General features: G+C 43.0%; 1 protein-coding gene across 5 annotated transcripts in view; it reads right to left on the minus strand.

The window, feature by feature from the left end:
- The window catches only part of NBEA (neurobeachin), a 914,947-nt gene that overhangs the window by 156,034 nt on the left and 739,765 nt on the right, over positions 1-19,148 (minus strand). For all 5 annotated transcript variants that reach the window (XM_064269920.1, XM_064269919.1, XM_064269917.1 and 2 more), the window contains 2 exons: positions 8,111-8,228; positions 7,683-7,785 (listed from right to left, as the gene is read on the minus strand). In XM_064269920.1, coding sequence (XP_064125990.1) covers positions 7,683-7,785; positions 8,111-8,228 — 221 coding nt within the window. The remainder of the gene's footprint in view (positions 1-7,682; positions 7,786-8,110; positions 8,229-19,148) is intronic.

Raw genomic sequence — 19,148 nt, forward strand, 5'->3', positions numbered from 1 at the left:
AATGGTTAAGCACTCGGCTGCTAACTGAAGGGTCATGGGTTTGAAACCATCAGCAGCTCTGCGGGAGTAAGATCTGGTTATCTGCTTCCATAAAGACGACAGCCTAGGAAACCCCATGGGGCAGTTCCACTCTGTCCTGTAGGGTCACTATGGGTCCATATCGACTTGACGCAGCAGGTGTTTGGTCCGCACACACAAATGTGCACAGCCTCTTTCCGTACAACCAGCACACACCTTTAGGACGTAAAACAAAACCAAAGAAACACCAAAAACACTGAGAACTCTGGAAAAAATGTATGGGCTCAGAAGAAGAAAGGACATAGGAAGAATTTAAGGGATTAAACTAGGAGGATTTGTGGGAACTGAAACCGTTGAGGCTCAGCGTGTTTATCTAAAAAGTAATGAAAGCTGGTTATATTCGTAAAAGGAGGAGAAGGCTACTTAAGATAGAGGTTCCCAAGCTTTTTCAGTTAACAGCACCCTTAGTATTTCACTAATTTTTTCATGGTGCTCCTGGGCATCAGAAATATCCAGCAGTTCTGTTTATTAAGTAGTTAGCTCCAACGACTTAATAAATCCTTATATCCTGAGAACTCAGTAAGCTACGTGAAAATGTAATACTCAGAAACTGAAAGAAAAAGTAGAATTTTTATTTCATCCTTAAATCACCATAATCCCTTACTAACGGGATACACGCGCGTCAGCCGTGGAACCCTTCCTGACACATCTCCCGTGCTTCCTCTGCTACACTGATTTCACGTGGCGCTTGCTCGTCACCGGTTTCACAATGATAAGATGCTATTGAAAGGAATGTAGCACTACCTATGCTGAAACTCAGAACTAAGTCGAGCTCAAAATCTGTGCAGTTTCTGATGGACGTCACTGTGTTTCCCTCAAAAATGTAAAGTATCCTCTCACCAAAAGTAAACTAAAACTAAAAAAAAAAAAAAAAATCAGTGGGGGGTGGGGTGGGAATACAAGATGAGCCTGGAACACCTGGTAGTACCAAAAGCAAGGAATTTCTTTCAGAAAAATAAAAAAAAGTGGGGGAGGAGACATGAGTGACACGTGAAAGGGACACCTGGAGCCAACCAATGGCCAAAACTGGAACAATTTGAGCAACAGAATAAGTAAGAACAATACTGGATTATAACCCAGAGGGGCAAAAAAAAAATAAGCATCCATGAGCTCAAACAAAATATGTATATAAGGTATCTTGCAAATATATACACATATAAAATATCTTGCAGCACCCTGTAAGTTCACTGGGTGATGATCATAAACATATTAGGGGCTCCAGGTGCACAGTCTGGGACTTAATGACAATTTTTGCCACATAAGGATTATCAAGTATTTCTATTCTTGTGGAAACTTAACAGGCATTGTCTTGGACAGAGTAGGAGCTAGCCTACAGGTTAGTTGAAGGAAGTGAGGGAGGCAAGGAGCCCACGTTTTCTCAAATTCAAACATGAATTAAGAATTTTAAGGGTAATTGTGTATAAGCCAATATTTAAAATATTCATTTAATACATTGTAGCAGTCTGTTCACATACTAAAAATTTTGAAGCACTTTTCTTTGGGGTTGTTATGAGTCAGAATCAACTTAAGGGCAATGGGTTGTTTGTTTGTTGATGTTTTCTTAGTTACATACATTTAATAGTTTCTATTTTTTTTTTTTTAATACTAACTCCAAGAACCATATGTGTTCACTTAATTGCAGTGGTATTTTATATGCTATATACATATAGTTGTGTTGTTCTTAGGTGCCATTAAGTCGCTTCCGACTCACAGGGACCCCATGCAGAGCAGAAGGGAACACTGACCGATCCTGCGTCACCCTCACAATTGTTGCTGTGTTTGAGCCCATTGCTGTAGCCACTGTGTCAATCCATCTTGCTGAGGGTCTTCCTCTTTTTCCCTGACCACCTACTTTACCAAGCATGATGTCCTTCTCCAGGGACTGGTCCCTCCTGATAACATGTCCAGAGTACATGAGACGAAGTCCCACCATCTCACTTCCAAGGAGCACTCTGGCTGAATTTCTTCCAAGACACATTTGTTTGTTCTTCTGGCAGTCTATGGTATATTCAATATGCTTCACCAACATCATAATTCAAAGACATCAATTCTCCTTCAGTTTTCCTTATTCATTGTCCAGCTTTTGCATTCATATGAGGTGACTAAAAATATCATGGCTTGGGTCAGGTGCACCTTAGTTCTCAAAGTGACATCTTTGCTTTTCAACACTTTAAAGAGGTCTTTTGCAGCATGTTTGCCCAATGCGATGTGTCGTTTAATTTCCTGACTGCTGCTTCCATGGGCTCTGGTTGTGGATCCAAGTAAACTGAAATCCTAGACAAAACTTCAACATCTACTCCGTTTATCACGATGTTGCTTATTGGTTCAGTTGTGAGGAGTTACGTCGTCTTTATGTTGAAGTGCAATCCATACTGAAGGCTGTGGTCTTTGATCTTCACCAGTGAGTGCTTCAAGTCCTCTTCACTTTCAGCAAGCAATGAGGGTGGTTGGTACATATTTGGGTTATAGTAGGACGTTTTTGGAACTGGGGACAAGATGAAGGCACAACTGCCCTCTGAAATAAAAATTAAGTACAACAAATAGTGACCATTCTAAATAATCTATCCTATGAATACAAGCAGGGTGTATCCTAGGGAATGAAAAGAAAGTGAAGAAGCTAATCAAATGTAAAATGGATTGACTGTATTGACTGAATAGAAAGCACATTAACCAAAGGATGCTAATCGGTGTGGAGTCGGGAAAACCGAGCATGCTTAACAGTACATTCCCATCGTTGTGCAGACGTAGTACTCAGAACCCATGTGAGTCACCTGACAGAGCTCACAGAATAGGAGTCTGGAGAGAGGCTATCATCCTGAGCAAGCTGAGCGACTCATCTAAATAACAAATTTCCTATCTGCAAATTGGGACGAGAATTCCAGTGTTTTAAAGATGAAAGGCAATAATACTTGTAAACTCAAACACATGGGACGTGCTCAGGAAATGTTAGCTACCGATATTAATTAATTCGTTAGGCCGTGCTAGCTTAATGGAAATATTCCCTTTGTTCTAAATTTTTGCTCATTAAGCAGCAATCTGATTTATAACGTGATCTCCTTGGTGGGCTTACCTAAGAAGTGACCTAAATGATTTGCGAAATCAATGATCCTAGCAGGTATATCTGCCTTTGAATTTGATAAATAAGCATACGCATGTACCAAACAGTCTCTTATGGGCTTAGCTTAGAAGAAAGTTCCCTAGATTTTGATAAACTCTGCTTAAACCGACAATTCCCCATGTCAAGAAAGCAAAGCAAAAAATTGATCCCTAGACTTTGGTCATTCTAAGGTACTCCCTGTTGGAGGGCTTCTACTTGTACGGTCCATGCATCTTCTCTTCCCTTTGAAAACTCTCTAAATGTAACAAGATCTTACACCTCACACACACACACACACGCGTCTACGGATGTGTGCCTGTCTATCTATCTATCATCATCTATCTGTCTATCTCTCCATGAATCTATCAGTCATGTCTCTATCTGTGCGTGTGTATGCATGTAAGTATGTGCATAGTACGTGTGTGTGTTCAGAGTGCTTTACGTCTTGAAAGAGATTCTCAGAACGTCTCTTTGCATTTTACAGCAGAGGAGAATGTCGTTCTCTTGCCTTGTGTCATTGATTGTTTCCATCGGTACTTACTGACAACCTACTATGTGCCAGGCCCTGCTATTACCCAGCTTGTAAGTGGCAGGTCTAAGCCTAGATAGTGTTTTCCCCAACTTCTGTTTGCTACTTCTAAGGAGAGATACCTCGGGAAATACACAAAACAGAGCCTGTAGGAATATTATCAAGAAACTAAGACTGAGCTGAGTCTCTGGGGGAAAAACACACCAAGGACAACAGAAGAGTGTTTTAAGATGCAATGGCTTTATGAAGTGTCAGAGAAACTAGATCTTTTGCTTCCAGATTTTCTGTCAAGAAGAATCATCTTCCAAAAGTCAAGGAGGCCTTGTGATTAAATTATGATTAACGGGAAATGATGCTCATAGCAGGTAAGGCAGATAGTGAAAGAGCGCCTGAGTGCTTCACATGAATTCAGGTCCAGGCAAGTCCAAGAGCAGGGGAGGAAATTACACATGTCATCAAGAAAGCCCTGCTGGTAATCGACGAGAAATGGCGGTCACTGATTAAGACGCTGGAAATTATTTTTAAAAAGGAGAGTTAGATTCCATGTGATATGTATTTGTGAGTTCTTAATGCCAAATTCCTGGAAAATTCTTGAATTGATGGTTAAACAAATAGTTTGTAAGCGCTTGGGAAAGGAAGTAGTGATTGCTATGAGTCACCCTAAATTCAACAAGACCAAGCCTTGCAAAACTAACTTCATTTCTGTTTTGAGAGATGAAACGCATTTTCTTTTGACCTCTATTTTCTATAACTGCTTCATTATCTGCTAATGTCTTTGTTGAATCTTGTCATTGAACTAGCAAATCTCTGGAACATGCGCCACACATGCCAGGGACTCCGTCTTACACTGTAAGCTTAAAGAGAACAGATGTGTTGCGATACACAGTAGCTCCGGTGAACAGCACTTATAGCGCCTCTGCAATTAGGCGCTGCGCTGGGTGCTACAGATCAGAAGATAAATAAGACAGGGTCCCTGTCTTTAAAATGCCTGTAGCCTACTTACGGGAAGACAGACAAAGATTAGTTTTCCTTTCCATTCGTGCAGTGCTCTGTGATAATCCCAAAGGACATAGAAATCTGTGTGGTAGACACTGTTCCTTATCTACTTAAAGCCATTTTCTCTCTTCCCTGTAAACAGAAACCGCGTTTTGTTCAGGTAGCAGGCCACGAGCTCAGAGGTACATTCTTCCCTGAACTTCAGGGGCAACTGGGCAGAGCTAGTAAATTCGCTGCCTGTGGCAATGATGGTTTCAAGGGTGCTAAGGCAACTCTGTTTGAGATAAAGATTGCTGCAGGCTTCTGAGAAATATGTTGTTGTTGTTGGGGGCCATGGAGTTGATTTTAACTCATAGTGACCCCAAGCGACAGAGCAGAGCTGCCCCACAGGGTTTCCTAGGATGTAATCATTATAGGAGGCAGACTGCCACATCTTTCTCCTGTGGAGCTGCTGGGTAGGTTTGAACAGCCAACCTTCTGGTTAACAGCTGAGTGCTTAACAGTTGTGCCACCAGGGACTATTGTGTGCCATTAAACTAAAAAAACCCAAGCCCGTTGCTGTCGATTTCGACTCATGGTGGCCCCATGTGACAGAGAAGAACTGCCCCATAGGGTTTCCTAGGTTGTCATTGTTCCAGGAGCCAGTCATCAGGTCTTTCTCCCACAGAGCCACCAGGTGGGTTGGAACCGCCAATCTTTCAGTTAGCAGCTGAGCACTTAACCGTTGCATCACCAGGGCTCCTTTAGTCCTTCCTAAACTGAGAAGATCAAGGAGACATCCTTTGTGTCTTTTTTCTACTTTGAAGAAAGTGGGTAAAGATGTGGTGCCTGGAGCAGGCGTGGGTACTTTGTGAACACGAATCAAGTGAGAACCCTCATGTCACTGAATCTCTGAACCAACGTCAGCAACTCCCTCAAATCGAACATAACAAAACCTTATTGTTTAAGCAGGCTAATCGATACTGGTGATGCCTCTAATTACTAAACACACTTTCTGTTGTTGTGGTGGTGAGGTGCTGTCGAATCGGTTCCAACTCGTAGTGACGCTGTGCACCACAGAACGAAACACTGAACCATCCTTACAATTGTTGTTATGCTTGAGAACATTGTTGCAGCCACTGTGTCAATCCACCTCGTTGAGGGTCTTCCTCTTTTCCGCTGACCCTGTACTCTGCCAAGCATGACATCCTTCTTCAGGGACTGATCCCTCCTGACAACATGTCCAAAGTATGTAAGACGCAGTCTCACCATCCTTGCCTCTAAGGAGCATTCTGGCTGCACCTCTTCTAAGGCAGATTTGTTCCTTCTTCTGGCAGTCCCTGGTGTATTCAATATTCTACACGAAAACCACAATTCAAAGGTGTCAATTCTTCTTCGGTCTTCCTTATTCATTGTCCAGCTTTCACATGCATACGGTGCCACTGAAAATACCATGGCTTGGCGCACTTTAGTCTTCAAGGTGACATCTTTGCTCTTCAACACTTTGAAGAGGTCCTTTGCAGCAGATTTACCCAACGCAATGCGTGTTTTGATTTCTTGACTGCTTTTTCCATGGGTGTTGATTGTGGATCCAAGTAAAATGAAATCCTTGACAACTTCAATCTTTTCCCCATTTATCATGATGTTGCTTATTGGTCCAGTTGTGAAGATTTTTGTTTATGTTGAGATGTAATCCATACTGAAGGCTGTGGTCTTTGATCTTTATTAGTCAAGTGCTTCAAGTCTTTTTCACTTTCAGCAAGCAGGGCTGTGTCATCTGCATAGCACAGGTTTTTAATGAGTCTTCCTCCAATCCTGATGCCCTGTTGCCCTTCATATAGTCCAGCTTCTCTGATTATTTGCTCAGCATACAGATTGAATAGGTATGGTGAAAGGATATAACCCTGACGCACACCTTTCCTGACTTTAAACCAATCAGTATCCCCTTGTTCTGTCCGAACAACTGCCTCTTGATCTATGTAAAGGTTCCTCACAAGCACAATTAAGTGTTCTGGAATTCCCATTCTTCGCAACATTATCCATAATTTGTTATGATCCACACAGACGAATGCCTTTGCATAGTCAATAAAACACAGGTAAGCATCCTTCTGGTATTCTCTGCTTTCAGCCAGGATCCATCTGACATCAACAATGATATCCCTGGTTCCACGTCCTCTTCTGAAACCAGCCTGTATTTCTGGCACTTCCCTGTTGATACACTGCTGCAGCCATTTTTGAATGATCTTCACCAAAATTTTGCTTGCATGTGATATTAATGATATTGTTTGATAATTCCACATTCTGTTGGATCACCTTTCTTGGGAATAGGCATAAATATGGATCTCTTCCAGTCAGTTGGCTAGGAAACTGTCTTCCATATTTCTTGGCATAGACGAGTGAGCACCTCCAGCACTGCATCTGTTTGTTGAAACATCTCAATTGATATTCCATCAATTCCTGGAGCCTTGTTTTTCACTTTCTACTTAGACTAATATCTTTCAATAAATGATACTTTTAAAATACCAAGATAAAAGGTTTAGGAAATGGTTAAAACTACATCACAATTGATGATCTTTAATCTCAATAAACCCTAAGAGTTGTATTATTTTAATGAAGAAGAAGTTATACACAGATTTATAAAAACAAAATTTATGTTATTACACAGCAAGTAATCAAACATCTTGAGGTTTCTGGTATGTTTCTCGTAACATCTTAACGTCCAAAAAATTTTTTTAATTATGTAGTAGCTATGGTATGGGGATCAACTTTTTTACTTATTGGCTTACACAGGTGCTACAGAACGTTAAGTAAAACTATGCCCCGATCATTCTGTCATTTTAAAATAGCTGTTTTCACAATCTACTTCCCTACAAATGATCTGCTGAGGAAGAAAATTCCTTGGTCCTTGAACTACTCATAACATCATAACCACATTTATATTCCTGTCATATTGAGACTGAAATGTTAACAAATCACTGATGGTGTGTAATCTCATATAATTACCTGGCTTGCGGCAAACCGTAGCTGGTCCCTACTCCAACTCGAGGCAAGCTGTACACGACTTTCTTTACCGTTGCTTGATCAGGAAAATTAAACATAACTGAGGCTGTGGTAGCAAGAAAAAAACAGGGTTTAGAAAACCACAGGAGAGCTAACCATCAATTTCAGAAATCATTTTCAAGTGTCTCTCATAATTTATTTGTAAAGGTAAGGCATCTTCTTGGAAAACCAGCTTTCTGTGTAACTTTATCCATGAGAAATACAGGCCTAACATTTTCAAACAAATTCTTTTTTTTTTTTTAAATTTGTTCCAGGGAGGGCATGTCAAAGAGGAAGCACAGAGAGGATACAGCAAGACAGTGTCATGCTATGCCAATGAATAACGTCTAAATATGAGCACATTTTCTTTCAAAATATTTAAGAGGACTTACTTCGGTTTGCCATAAATACTTCCAAAGCAGTGTTTTGTAGAAGATATCGTCGGGAAAATACAGCTCGTATTTCGCTGAACATCCATTTTCCATGCAGTCCCTCGGTATATGCGAGCACCTAAACAACAGCACAAAGAGAAGTGCCGGTCAGCACGAGGCGTCCCGATGACTTACTCTGAGAGCACCTCAAACAGTGCTGTGCAAAAGTCAGCAAGTTAGGGATTATCTTTCTGAATTCATGATTTATCACGACAGTGTCAATCATTTGATCCCGTATATTTGCAAATTTCCTGCCTTTCTAAATTTTCTCATTTAGCTCAGGAGGAAATGAAGGAGCAGACAGTCACCTGTTCAAGGTGACCTTTTGACTTCAAGCAGAAAGTGTATGGTAACCTTTACGTCTTGGATGGAATTCATTGGACCAGGTGGCCACCTGTGACATCAAGTGTTGGCTCTTTTCAGTGTCTCTTCTCCCTTTTTTCCTTGTTTAATGAAATCCCAGTTATCCTCAGAGTGTCTGTGTGGTCAGCCCCAGGCAATGTGTCATGGTTTGCCTAAGCCAGGGGTCAGCAAAGCTTTTCTATAAAAGGCCAGATAATAATTATTTTTAGGCCAAATGGTTGCTGTCACAAGTACTCAGCTTTGTCACTGTGGAATGGAAGCAGTCACTGACAAGACATTAATGAATGGATAGAACTTTATTTACAGCAAGGGGGCAGGTTGAATTTGGCGAGTTCGGCTGACCCAAGCCAGTGCTGCTCCCTGTCTTCCCAGGTTCCCTTGCGACTGGCGGAAGATGGCATTTGACCCAGCTCTGGCTAATGAGAATGAAACCAAGTCAGTTGGGGATGTGTCAGAAAAGCTGGTGACGTGGCTCATGTGGGCTGGCACACCACTCTCCCCTTCTTGCCCGAATGATGTGTGCTGGCTGACACTGCAGCAGCACCACTGGCTAACAGGAAGAGGAAGGCCGAGGGAGCTGCAGCAAGGTGGGCCCTAACACCGAGCAGCTGGGACCACCTCAGCAACCACCTGTATTCGCACTTGTTACATGAGAAAGGTCCTCGCTGATGAAGCCACTCTAGTCAGACCTACAGCAAAGGTATTCCTTCCTGACCTATGGGTGTATATTAACAAGACTTCAACCCGTTTCCCACTTGCACTGGTATGCTCTGTGATCATCTGCACTTACATTTCCTTTGGCAGAGTGGAAACTAGTTATTGAGTTTTGTACCTGTGGTGTTCCTTAACCTTCGAAAACACGTTACCAAGTCCCTTCGCACATCTTCATACTCTAGACTAAGAGTAGAATCTTCTGCTTTTTTGAAAATTCCACTTTCTAACCTTTTAATTTTGTTTTCGTCTTTCTCTAGATACTGGAAGGTTTTAGAGGCAAGCAGACCTGCGTTTCAGTTCTGAAACTTTCTGGAGCCAGCCTGACTGTTACTGAAATCTTTGCTCTGCTAATTACCAGATACAGGACTTCGGAAAAATGAACTCCACCTGATTTTCGTCATCTGAGAAATCGTGATAATAACCCCTATTACTGACTACTTTACACAGAGACAGTGAATGCAAGCTATCATTTAAGTTCTGTTCATCAGCTCCTAAGTCCGTGCCGCTGAGCATAACATGACACATTTAGAAACGCGAAACTCCTTCATATACATTTCACAAAAAGTTACGTTATAATGGCTTGTCCGGAGTTCTAATTACAAATTCGTATTTGAGTGCAATGATTCCCAGATTTGAGTTTCATGACAAGTGCAGTTTAAAAGGGGGAGGAAGGGAACCAAAACAGGGTTGCTAATTTTTTTATTTTGTCAAGTAGGAAAAATCCTAAGACAAATAAAACAGCCACAATAACAAAAGCTACCTTCTGCTATGATCATTTCACCAAAAAATCAAACTACTAAAGGCCATTTGGAAACTCAGACAGTAAAGTGAGCGTAATCTCAGGAAAAGACATCTCTTCCCATAAAAGGGGTGTGCGCACCCTTCCACCAACACTGATGTGCATGTCTATCTCTACACCTCACAAACAGAAATGCACATACACACATGTACACTCACATACACACACGCGCACACACACCCTCATATATACACATACACACACACTCACATACATTCACAGGCACACACACACAGACACATGCACTCACACGCACACACTCACGTTATTACTGTTTCTCTGTGGGAACCGTGGGGTAACAAACACCTGATGGAGCGGTTTTCCATGAAGCATGTTACCGCTTCGTTAGAGTGGGCAGGAGGCACACAAACATTCAGAAGTTAGTCTGACTGCGGAAGTGCTCCATGTCAGACGAACAAACTGCACCACAGTAAGCTGTGTGTTACCGATTTATTGCTTTTCTGTTTTAAATTCTCCCTTAGCTGTCTGTTCTGCAAAAGCCAACCTGTGCCCTTTAGGCGCTTTTCCGTTGCTGGCTGGCGTGACACTGTTTTGCCGGGAGAGGACATTGAGGAGACCACGCGAGGAAAGGGGCCTTCCCTCCAGGCCCTGGTGTGCTTGCTCTGCAGGCCCCGGTGGCGCTCAGGCCTCTCTGGTGGCTGGTCCCGCAGCACACAGTGGCCACCAGCACCCAGTGACCAGCAGGTCCCTCCAGTACTCTCTGCCCTGGGCAGTTTCGTGGCAGACTGCCTCTGGTGAGACACCTCCCATCAACAGCCTCGCCAACACCCTGGCAGATGGATCTCGGGCAATTCCAGAGCACAGAGTTCCAGCATTCCCCTGCACGGTATAAAGTGACTTTTCTGCCCTTCGGTGGGCTATGGCCTTGTTCCCCAGCAGGGCCTGGAGGGTCCCTTCCTCGGCTTCTCTCACTCAGGAGGAAGGCAGTGGCTGTTCCTTATATTTGTTGTTAGGGGTCCCTGGGTGGTGCAAAAGGTTAGCATGCTTGACTACTAACTAAAAGGTTGGAAGTCTGCATTCGCCCAGAGGTGCCTCCGAAGAAAGGCCTGGCAATCTACTTTCGAAAAATCAGCCACTGAAAATCCTGTGGAGCACATTTCTACTCTGACACACGTGGGGTCGCCATGAATCAGAGTCAACTTGATGGCAACTGGTTACCAGTTATTTTTCTCAGAGTTATATTTCTTGCTAGCCATTCCCTTAAGTGGTTGCACAGTGGTTAAGCACTCAGCTGTTAACCAAAAGGCTTTAGGTTCAAACCCACCAGCCGCATTGCAGGAAAAAGACCTGTTGATCTACTCCCATAATGACTGTTGTTGTCATTGTTGTTAGGTGCCGTCGAGTTGGTTCAGACTCATAGCTACCCCATGAGCAACAAAACAAAGCACTGCCCAGTCCTGCACCATCCTCACAATTGTTGTTGTGCTTGAGTGCGTTGTTATAGCCACTGTGTCAATCCATCTCACTGACGATCTTCCTCTACTTTACCAAGCGTGATGCCCTTCTCCAGGGACTGGTCCCTCCTGATAACATGTCATAAATGTTACAGTCTTAGAAGCCCTATGGGGCAGTTCTACTGTGTCCTATAAGGTCACTATCAGTCAGAATCAACTTGACGGCAACGGGTTTGGTTTTTATTCCCTTCTTGCTTAAACCTCTTGTTATAATTTACATTATTATTTACATTACAGGTCCCCAATTAACGTACTATGTGGTTTCTCTCTTCTGATTGAAAAATCATTTTCCTACCATCACTCTGTTAGCTCCAGGCTGGAACCACAACAGTCTTCGGGGAGCAAGTAAACATAGAGAAACTGGGGCCTCACTGAAGCCTAAAGGCAAGGAGGAAAGGAAGGGCTAACAAAGCTGCTCGGCGCGATGACCGCCCTGACAGGGAACAAAACAGAGAACCCCTGAGGGAGCAGGAGAGCAGTGGGATGCAGACCCCAAATTCTCGTAAAAAGACCAGACTTAATGGTCTGACTGAGACTGGCAGGACCCCAGTGGTCATGGCCCCCAGACCTTCTGTTGGCCCAGGACAGGAACCATTCCTGAAGCCAACTCTTCAGACAGAGATTGGACTGGACAATGGGTTGGAGAGGGATGCTGGTGAGGAGTGAGCTTCTTGGATCAGGCGGACACTTGAGGCTGTGTTGGTATCTCCTGCCTGGAGGGGAGATGAGAGGGTGGAGGGGGTTAGAAACTGGCGAAATGGATACAAAAAGAGGGAGTGAAGGGACGGAGCGGGCTGTATCATTAGGGCGAGAGTAATTGGGAGTATGTAGCAAGTTTTCGTGTGAGAGACTGACTTGATTTGTTAGACTTTCACTTAAAGCACAATAAAAATTATTAAAAAAAAAAACAGCTCAGCGGCTGAAGGAAAGGTTAGCGGTTGAAGGAAGGGTCAGCAGTGTGAACCCACTCAGTGGCTCCGTGGGAGAAAGACCTGGAGATCTGCTCCCATAAAAGTTACAGCCTAGAAAACCCTATAGGGCAGTTCTACTCTGTCACATGGGGTTGCCGTGAGTCAGAATCAACTCTACGGTGCCTAATAACAATAACATAGTAAGATTAACAAAGAAGTACTATAAAATACAATGCAAAAATTGATGAACTGTTGATATAAAACACTAGCATTCAGATGAGCTTGGGGAGTGCCCTGGGCTGCCTTTCCTTTGCCCTCTCACAGGCAGAGAGAAAGCGCTCAGGTTTGGTGGCAGTGTGACGGTCAGGTTCTCCACACATCACTCTGGCAGCAAACACAGGATGAAGGGGAAGGTTTTGAGATGGAGGCAGGGCGACCAGTTGGGATCCTATTTCAGGCAAGTGATGGGGTGTTTAAGCTCTCTGTATACATTGTAGAAATGTAAAGGGATATCGTTTATAGTTGATCAAATATTGAGTTTATGCACATTTCTATTAAATCTGGGCTTCAAGCCCAGGTCTGCAATCAGGCCTTATACTATGAAACTGTCTGCATTTTATTTATACCTTTACCAGGAACAGGGTGTTCTCTCTCTGTCTGAGGCCTTTCTATAATAACTCTTAAAGACTGTTTTTCACTGTGGTCTAAGGTATTTTTCCAAATCATTTAAGTATGGTAAAACCTTCGAAAGTTGGAACCTTTTAAGGTGGAAAACCATCAGAGAAGGAAAATATCAAAAATTTTCCACTATTAGAAAGGGATAGAAAAGTGGTAAGGCTGCACCCTGTCACAGGTGGAAAACTTTGAGACCCAGAAGGACAAGGCAGTCCTGTTGAGTTCTGGCTCTCACAGGTTTCACTGTAATTTAATCAATACTTGAAGTTTGTGGTTTTTGTTTTCTTCCTTAAGTCAACTTCCCAGGCTCGTGCCTGCTTAGTTCTCCAAATTTAATATACTACGAAATCGAATCAACAAAATCCTAACTACCTCATTTGGTTTCATTTTCTGAAAATGTAATAAACATAACTTTTATTACATCCCAGAGGTCATAAACAAGAATATTAAAGTATCTTGGTTCTAAGTCGTGTGGAACTTTGTGATTTCCTTATGTGACCACTGAACTGTTCTGAGCTAATTGCTTAGTGTCTAGAAGTGCAGAGAGAGAGAGCCCAGGCTAGGCCTGTGCCCGCAGGCAGCCCCATTCTCTCATAAAAACTGAAGAACACAGCAAGCACAGAAACCAAATGGAATAGAAGGCCCTTGTAAACTGCCGAGCTCCAGTGTGTTTAACACGTATTACCTGATGATCATGTAGAAGCAAAACAGGGTTGCTGTTCGCTCATGTGTATCAGATGTGAACATGCTGTCAGAGACACGTACTAGGCTGTCAGATTGGTCTGCCTTTTAAGGCAGCTAATATTGTACAACCTGAAAAGGTCTTGTTTGCTGATAGCTTTGCTGATCTCAAATCACCTAACACAATATATTAGAGCAAATATTATGAATATTTTTTTCTTGGAATATGAAAAGTCTAAATTTTGCTTCAAGGTCCATTTCCTGCTAAGAACTGATGAAGACACTGTAGAAGGCTGGTTGGCGTGCACTGTTCTGTGTTTATGAGGTCATCTCATCCAGCAGACACTTGCAGCTTCAACTGTTTAAATGAAGAGCTTTTAGTCCAATGTAAATAACCCTGGTGGTGCAGTGGTTAAAGCACTTGGCTGCTACCTGAAAGGTCAGTGGTTGGAACCCACCAGCCATTCCACAGCAGAAAGGTGTGGTAGCCTGCTTCTGTAAAGATGCATAGCCTAGGAAACCCTTTGGGGCAGTTCTACTCTGCCTTACAGGGTGACTGTGAGTCAGAATCGACTCGAAGGCAACAGGTTTGACTGATAATTGCTCTTGTGGTGCATGGTGGTGGCGGTGGGAAGACAAGCAAAGACAGCAATGTGTTTGGAACGCCATTCTTCCAATACTGACACACCCTTTGGTCTCGGTACTTCCTCTTTTCCCCAGCAAAGGCATGGAGAAATTATAAGATGTAAAAAACATGACAAGTGTATGGGAGAACTGAAATAGCAATACAAAGGGCCAGCCTCTTTTAAGTGGGCAACACAGTGCCTTTCCAATACTAATTAAGCCATTGGACTCTGACTCATGATAACCCCATGTGTGTTAGAGCAGAACTGTGCTCCACAGGGTCTTCAGTGGTTGATTTTGTGGAAGCGTACCACCAGGCCTTTCTTCCAAGGCACTCTAGGTAGACTGGAACCTCAACCTTCAGGCTGGCAGCTCAGTGCTTTAGTGGCTTGCATCACCCAGTGACTTCAGATATGAGTATGAATGAATAATGTAACAGAATCCATTTCCAGACCCTCAAATTTCTCATCTGTCTGCTCAGAACAAGCCTGTGAGGGAAGTACAGGGTCTCTTCCTACCTCCCTCTTCACATTGTCCTTCTTCCACTAAAAAAGGCTGAAAAAAAGGTGTGGGGTTTGGGTCTCTATGCTGTATTGCCCAGGTCACAGATCTGTTGAGGGGGCAGGAGTCACAAACAAGGGACATTCCAAAATATTGATGAAGATATAGGAAAAGTATATGCCACTAATGACTAGATTTAAAAAAAAATCCTTTTGCATATCACATGGTTTCCCAATTCTCCAGTTTCCAGGTGTTGAAGTTGGATCTAACTGGGCTCTTAGCTAAAATATAATTAAAAATGATTTTTGACAATAGGTAACTAGATGATTTTTGGCACATACCTTAGAAGAAAAAACAAAAATTGAGTATAATAAAACTTCAATGCCCTTGTATTTATTTATGTGAACAAGGTTTCTCACCCTTTCCATCAATAAAGATGAAAGCGAGGAGGAGCTCCGTACTGATTCCTGTATGAGTCTAACAACCACAATACTCATCTGTGGATTTATTAGCCATTCATCTCATTAAGAGGTTCATTTCCTGCGTCATTTTGATTTTTATGTCTAATAATTCTTTTCCAAAATTATAATATACTTATCTTGTTGCATGATTGTATACTGATAATATTTGTAACGATTTATTCTGGAATAAAAGCTGGACAATAGAAAGAAGAATGTGGCATCAGGATTGGAGGAAGACTCATCAACGATCTGCAATATGCAGATGACGCAACGTTCAAGTGAAGATAACCTGAAGCACTTATAAGGGTCAAAGGCTACAGACTTCAGTGGGGATTACATTTGAACATAAAGAAAACGAAAATCCTTAAAACTGGACCAATAAACAATATCATTACAAATGGTGAAGAAATTGAAGCTGTCAAGAATTTCATCCTTCTCGGATCAATAATCAATGCCCAAGGAAGCAACAGTTGAGAAATCAAACAGTGTATTGCATTTGGAAAATCTGCTACAAAATAACTCTTAAAAGTCTTAAAAAGCAAAGATGTCACCTTGAAGACTAAGGTGCGCCTAACCCAAGCCATGGTATTTTCAGTCTCCTCAAATGCGTGTGAAAACTGGACAGTAAGACAGGGAGACCAAGGAAGAAGCAACACATCTCAATTTTGGGACTGGCAAAGAAAGAATGGCGAGACTTCACCCCACTTACTTTATAAACTTCATCAGGAGACACCAGTCCCTGGACAAGGACATCATGTTTGGTAAGGAGAAGGTCAGTGGAAAAAAGGGAGACCTTCAACGAGATGAACTGACACAGTGGTTGCAACAATGGGCTCAGACCTAGCAAGGACAGTGAAGACAGGCAGGACCAGGCAGTGTTTAGTTCCATTATACCTAAGGTCACTATGAGTCAGAACCGACTTGACAACACCTAATCACACGTTTGATTCTAGTGAATACATCTGAGAAGTGATATAACAATTTTATTCTAAAATATCAATATTTAGAATATGCTGGATACCCCTTCCTTTATAAAGGTTTAAAACTTGTGAAAAATTTCAGGTGTTAACCCAAATATGTGCAAGGTGCATTATAGCTGTATAAAATTCTTTTAGAGGGTAGCGAAAAAAAAAAAAAATAGAGCACAACTGTGATAGACCACCTCTGCACAAAAAAGAAATCCTTAAACAGCTGAAGGAAAAGTTTCGTTGTAGCCTTTTATCTCACTGGTAACGAATACAACCATCAAAATAAAAACTGTCAAAGGGAGACACTACAGTTGGTAAAATCTAACAAAGACCAAAAAGAGGTCGCTGAACCAAATCCTTTTGTAAAACTTAGATGGAAAAGAATTAATCCTCATGAAAATAATTTCTATAACATAAAATAGAAAATGAGAAAAATTCAAAACGGTTTAACTGTGTAGTGAACAAAAATGATCAAGGAATCAAGCTGGCAGAATGCAGGTTTCCAGAAAAAAACATTCTCAGTGCACTTTGGCTATAACTCTGAGGTAAAGTATTCATAGACACAAAATCACAATTGGTATATAGTTCAAATTATACAGCAGGGTCTAAACATTCTGTAATTGGCGGCAATTCTAGGCAGTCCATTCATAGAGAGCTTTTTCTTTTTTTTTCCCCAACAACCTTGAACTTTGCTCTAGTTCATCAACTTATATACCTGGCGACTCTGGGCTTCAAGCCTCTCTATGGCCCTGGTGGCGTGGTGGTTAAGGCCTTGGCTGCTAACCAAAAAGGTCGGCAGTTCGAATCCACCAGGTGCTCCTTGGAAACTCTATGGGGCAGTTCTACTCTGTCCTAAAGGGTCCCAATGAGCTGGAATCAACTCAATGGCAATGGGTAATAGCTACAGCCAGGACCCCTGACTGCAGTGAGTAAGCACTTGCCTGCTAACTGAGAGGTCGATTAGAACGCACCAGCTGCTCCGTGAGAGAAAGAAGTGGCAGTCTGCTTCTATAAAGATTTCACCCTTGGAAACCCTACGGGGCAATTCTACTCTGTCTTATAGGGTAGCCATGAGTTGGAATCAACTCGATGGCAATAGGGTAACAGGTACAGGTTATTGCTTCTTTAGTGGTAGTTTGTATTCTACAAAGTATCCTAGATCATAGTACTAACCTCTAAGCAGAGAGCCCAACTATTTGAGACATGAGCTGACACTATCATTGTTGGTGGTGATGACTGTAAAAAGGCGTATTTCTGTCACCTAACAGCTTATGATTAGGCCAGCTCTTTTCTCCCAAAGGAGCCCTGGTGACACAAGGGTTACGTGGTTGGCTGCTAACCTAAACTTGGTGGTTGGAACCCACCCAGCGGCTCTACAGGAGGAAGACCTGATGATCTACTCCCATAAAGATTTCAGCCTGGGAAACCCTACGGGGCAATTCTGCTGTGTCACATGGGGTCCCATGAGTTGGAATCAACTCGACCGGCACCCACAACAAAAAGGCCAGCTCTTCCTCCCAACCTTGTCTTCCCTCATGAATTATCAATCTTGTTTCATTTTATACTTACTTTCATTTAACAAATACTTTATTGAGAACCATGAACCCATGGTGAACAAGAGAGGCAGCGCCCTTGACCTCAGGGAGTTTACAGGCTACAGGACAATTAGAAACAATGAGAAACGGGGATGTAGGGAGAGAAGGGCAGCCCAAGCAGAAGGAACAACACGCATGCAAGCACGGCGCCTTCTGGAACGGCTCAGGCCGTGTGGAACATACATGGTAAGGTGGAGGGAGGTAAAGATAAAACCAGCATGATGAAGGGTGGGGAGAAAGAAGGGGCTAGAGTGTATAATTCACGTGAAGGTCCGGACTGTGGGTCCGGAGACACGGGGGCAGTAATGTGGCTAAACGGGGAAGTGAGGGTGCCGAGGTGGCTGCTGTCACGTGAAGGTCCGGACTGTGGGTCCGGAGACACGGGGGCAGTAATGTGGCTAAACGGGGAGGTGAGGGTGCCGAGGTGGCTGCTGTCACGTGAAGGTCCGGACTGTGGGTCCGGAGACACAGGGGCAGTAATGTGGCTAAACGGGGAAGTGAGGGTGCCGAGGTGGCTGCTGTCACGTGAAGGTCCGGACTGTGGGTCCGGAGACACGGGGGCAGTAATGTGGCTAAACAGGGAAGTGAGGGTGCCGAGGTGGCTGCTGTGCAGAGGCCATCTTGACTCAAGAACATGATGCTGCCCCAATAATCTAGGAAAACGCTATTTTATAGTCATCAATAGAAAACCAGGAACTCTTCCAAAAGAGTGTGATTTGTCCCTCTCCGATAACGTCCATCACATCGTGCAAGCATTTCTTAAACTGAAGTGTTTACCACATTGTTGTTAGTCGCCCCTGAGTTGATCTCGACTCACGGGGGCCCCACGTGTGCGGAGTAGAACTGCTTCAAGTCTGTGGCCTTAGGAAGCAGATGGCCAGGCCTTACTTCCGAGGCACTTCTGAGTGGATTTGAACCACCAATCTTGCAGCTAGCAGTTGAGCACCCAGCGGTTTGCACTGCCAGGAGCTCCTATTTTATGACCATGTTTCGGGGGATGTGTGATTCACGTTGTGCTCTTCACCTTACAGAACTTGTACAAAGAAGAAACTCAATTTTTGTTGAATAAAATATTTAAAAATTTAATTTACAAACACACTTTGGGTTCCAGCTGGAGTCCTCCGTGCCTCCTTCATCTTCAAATGCATGCTCACTGGTAAAACACTCAAAATTAAAAAATGATATTGGCAAGGCTGCTCGTTTTGTCTTATTCATGAACGTCCCCAGGTGTA

Source organism: Loxodonta africana, chromosome 17 (assembly GCF_030014295.1).
Source record: "Loxodonta africana isolate mLoxAfr1 chromosome 17, mLoxAfr1.hap2, whole genome shotgun sequence".
Classification (NCBI taxonomy): Eukaryota; Metazoa; Chordata; class Mammalia; order Proboscidea; family Elephantidae; genus Loxodonta; species Loxodonta africana.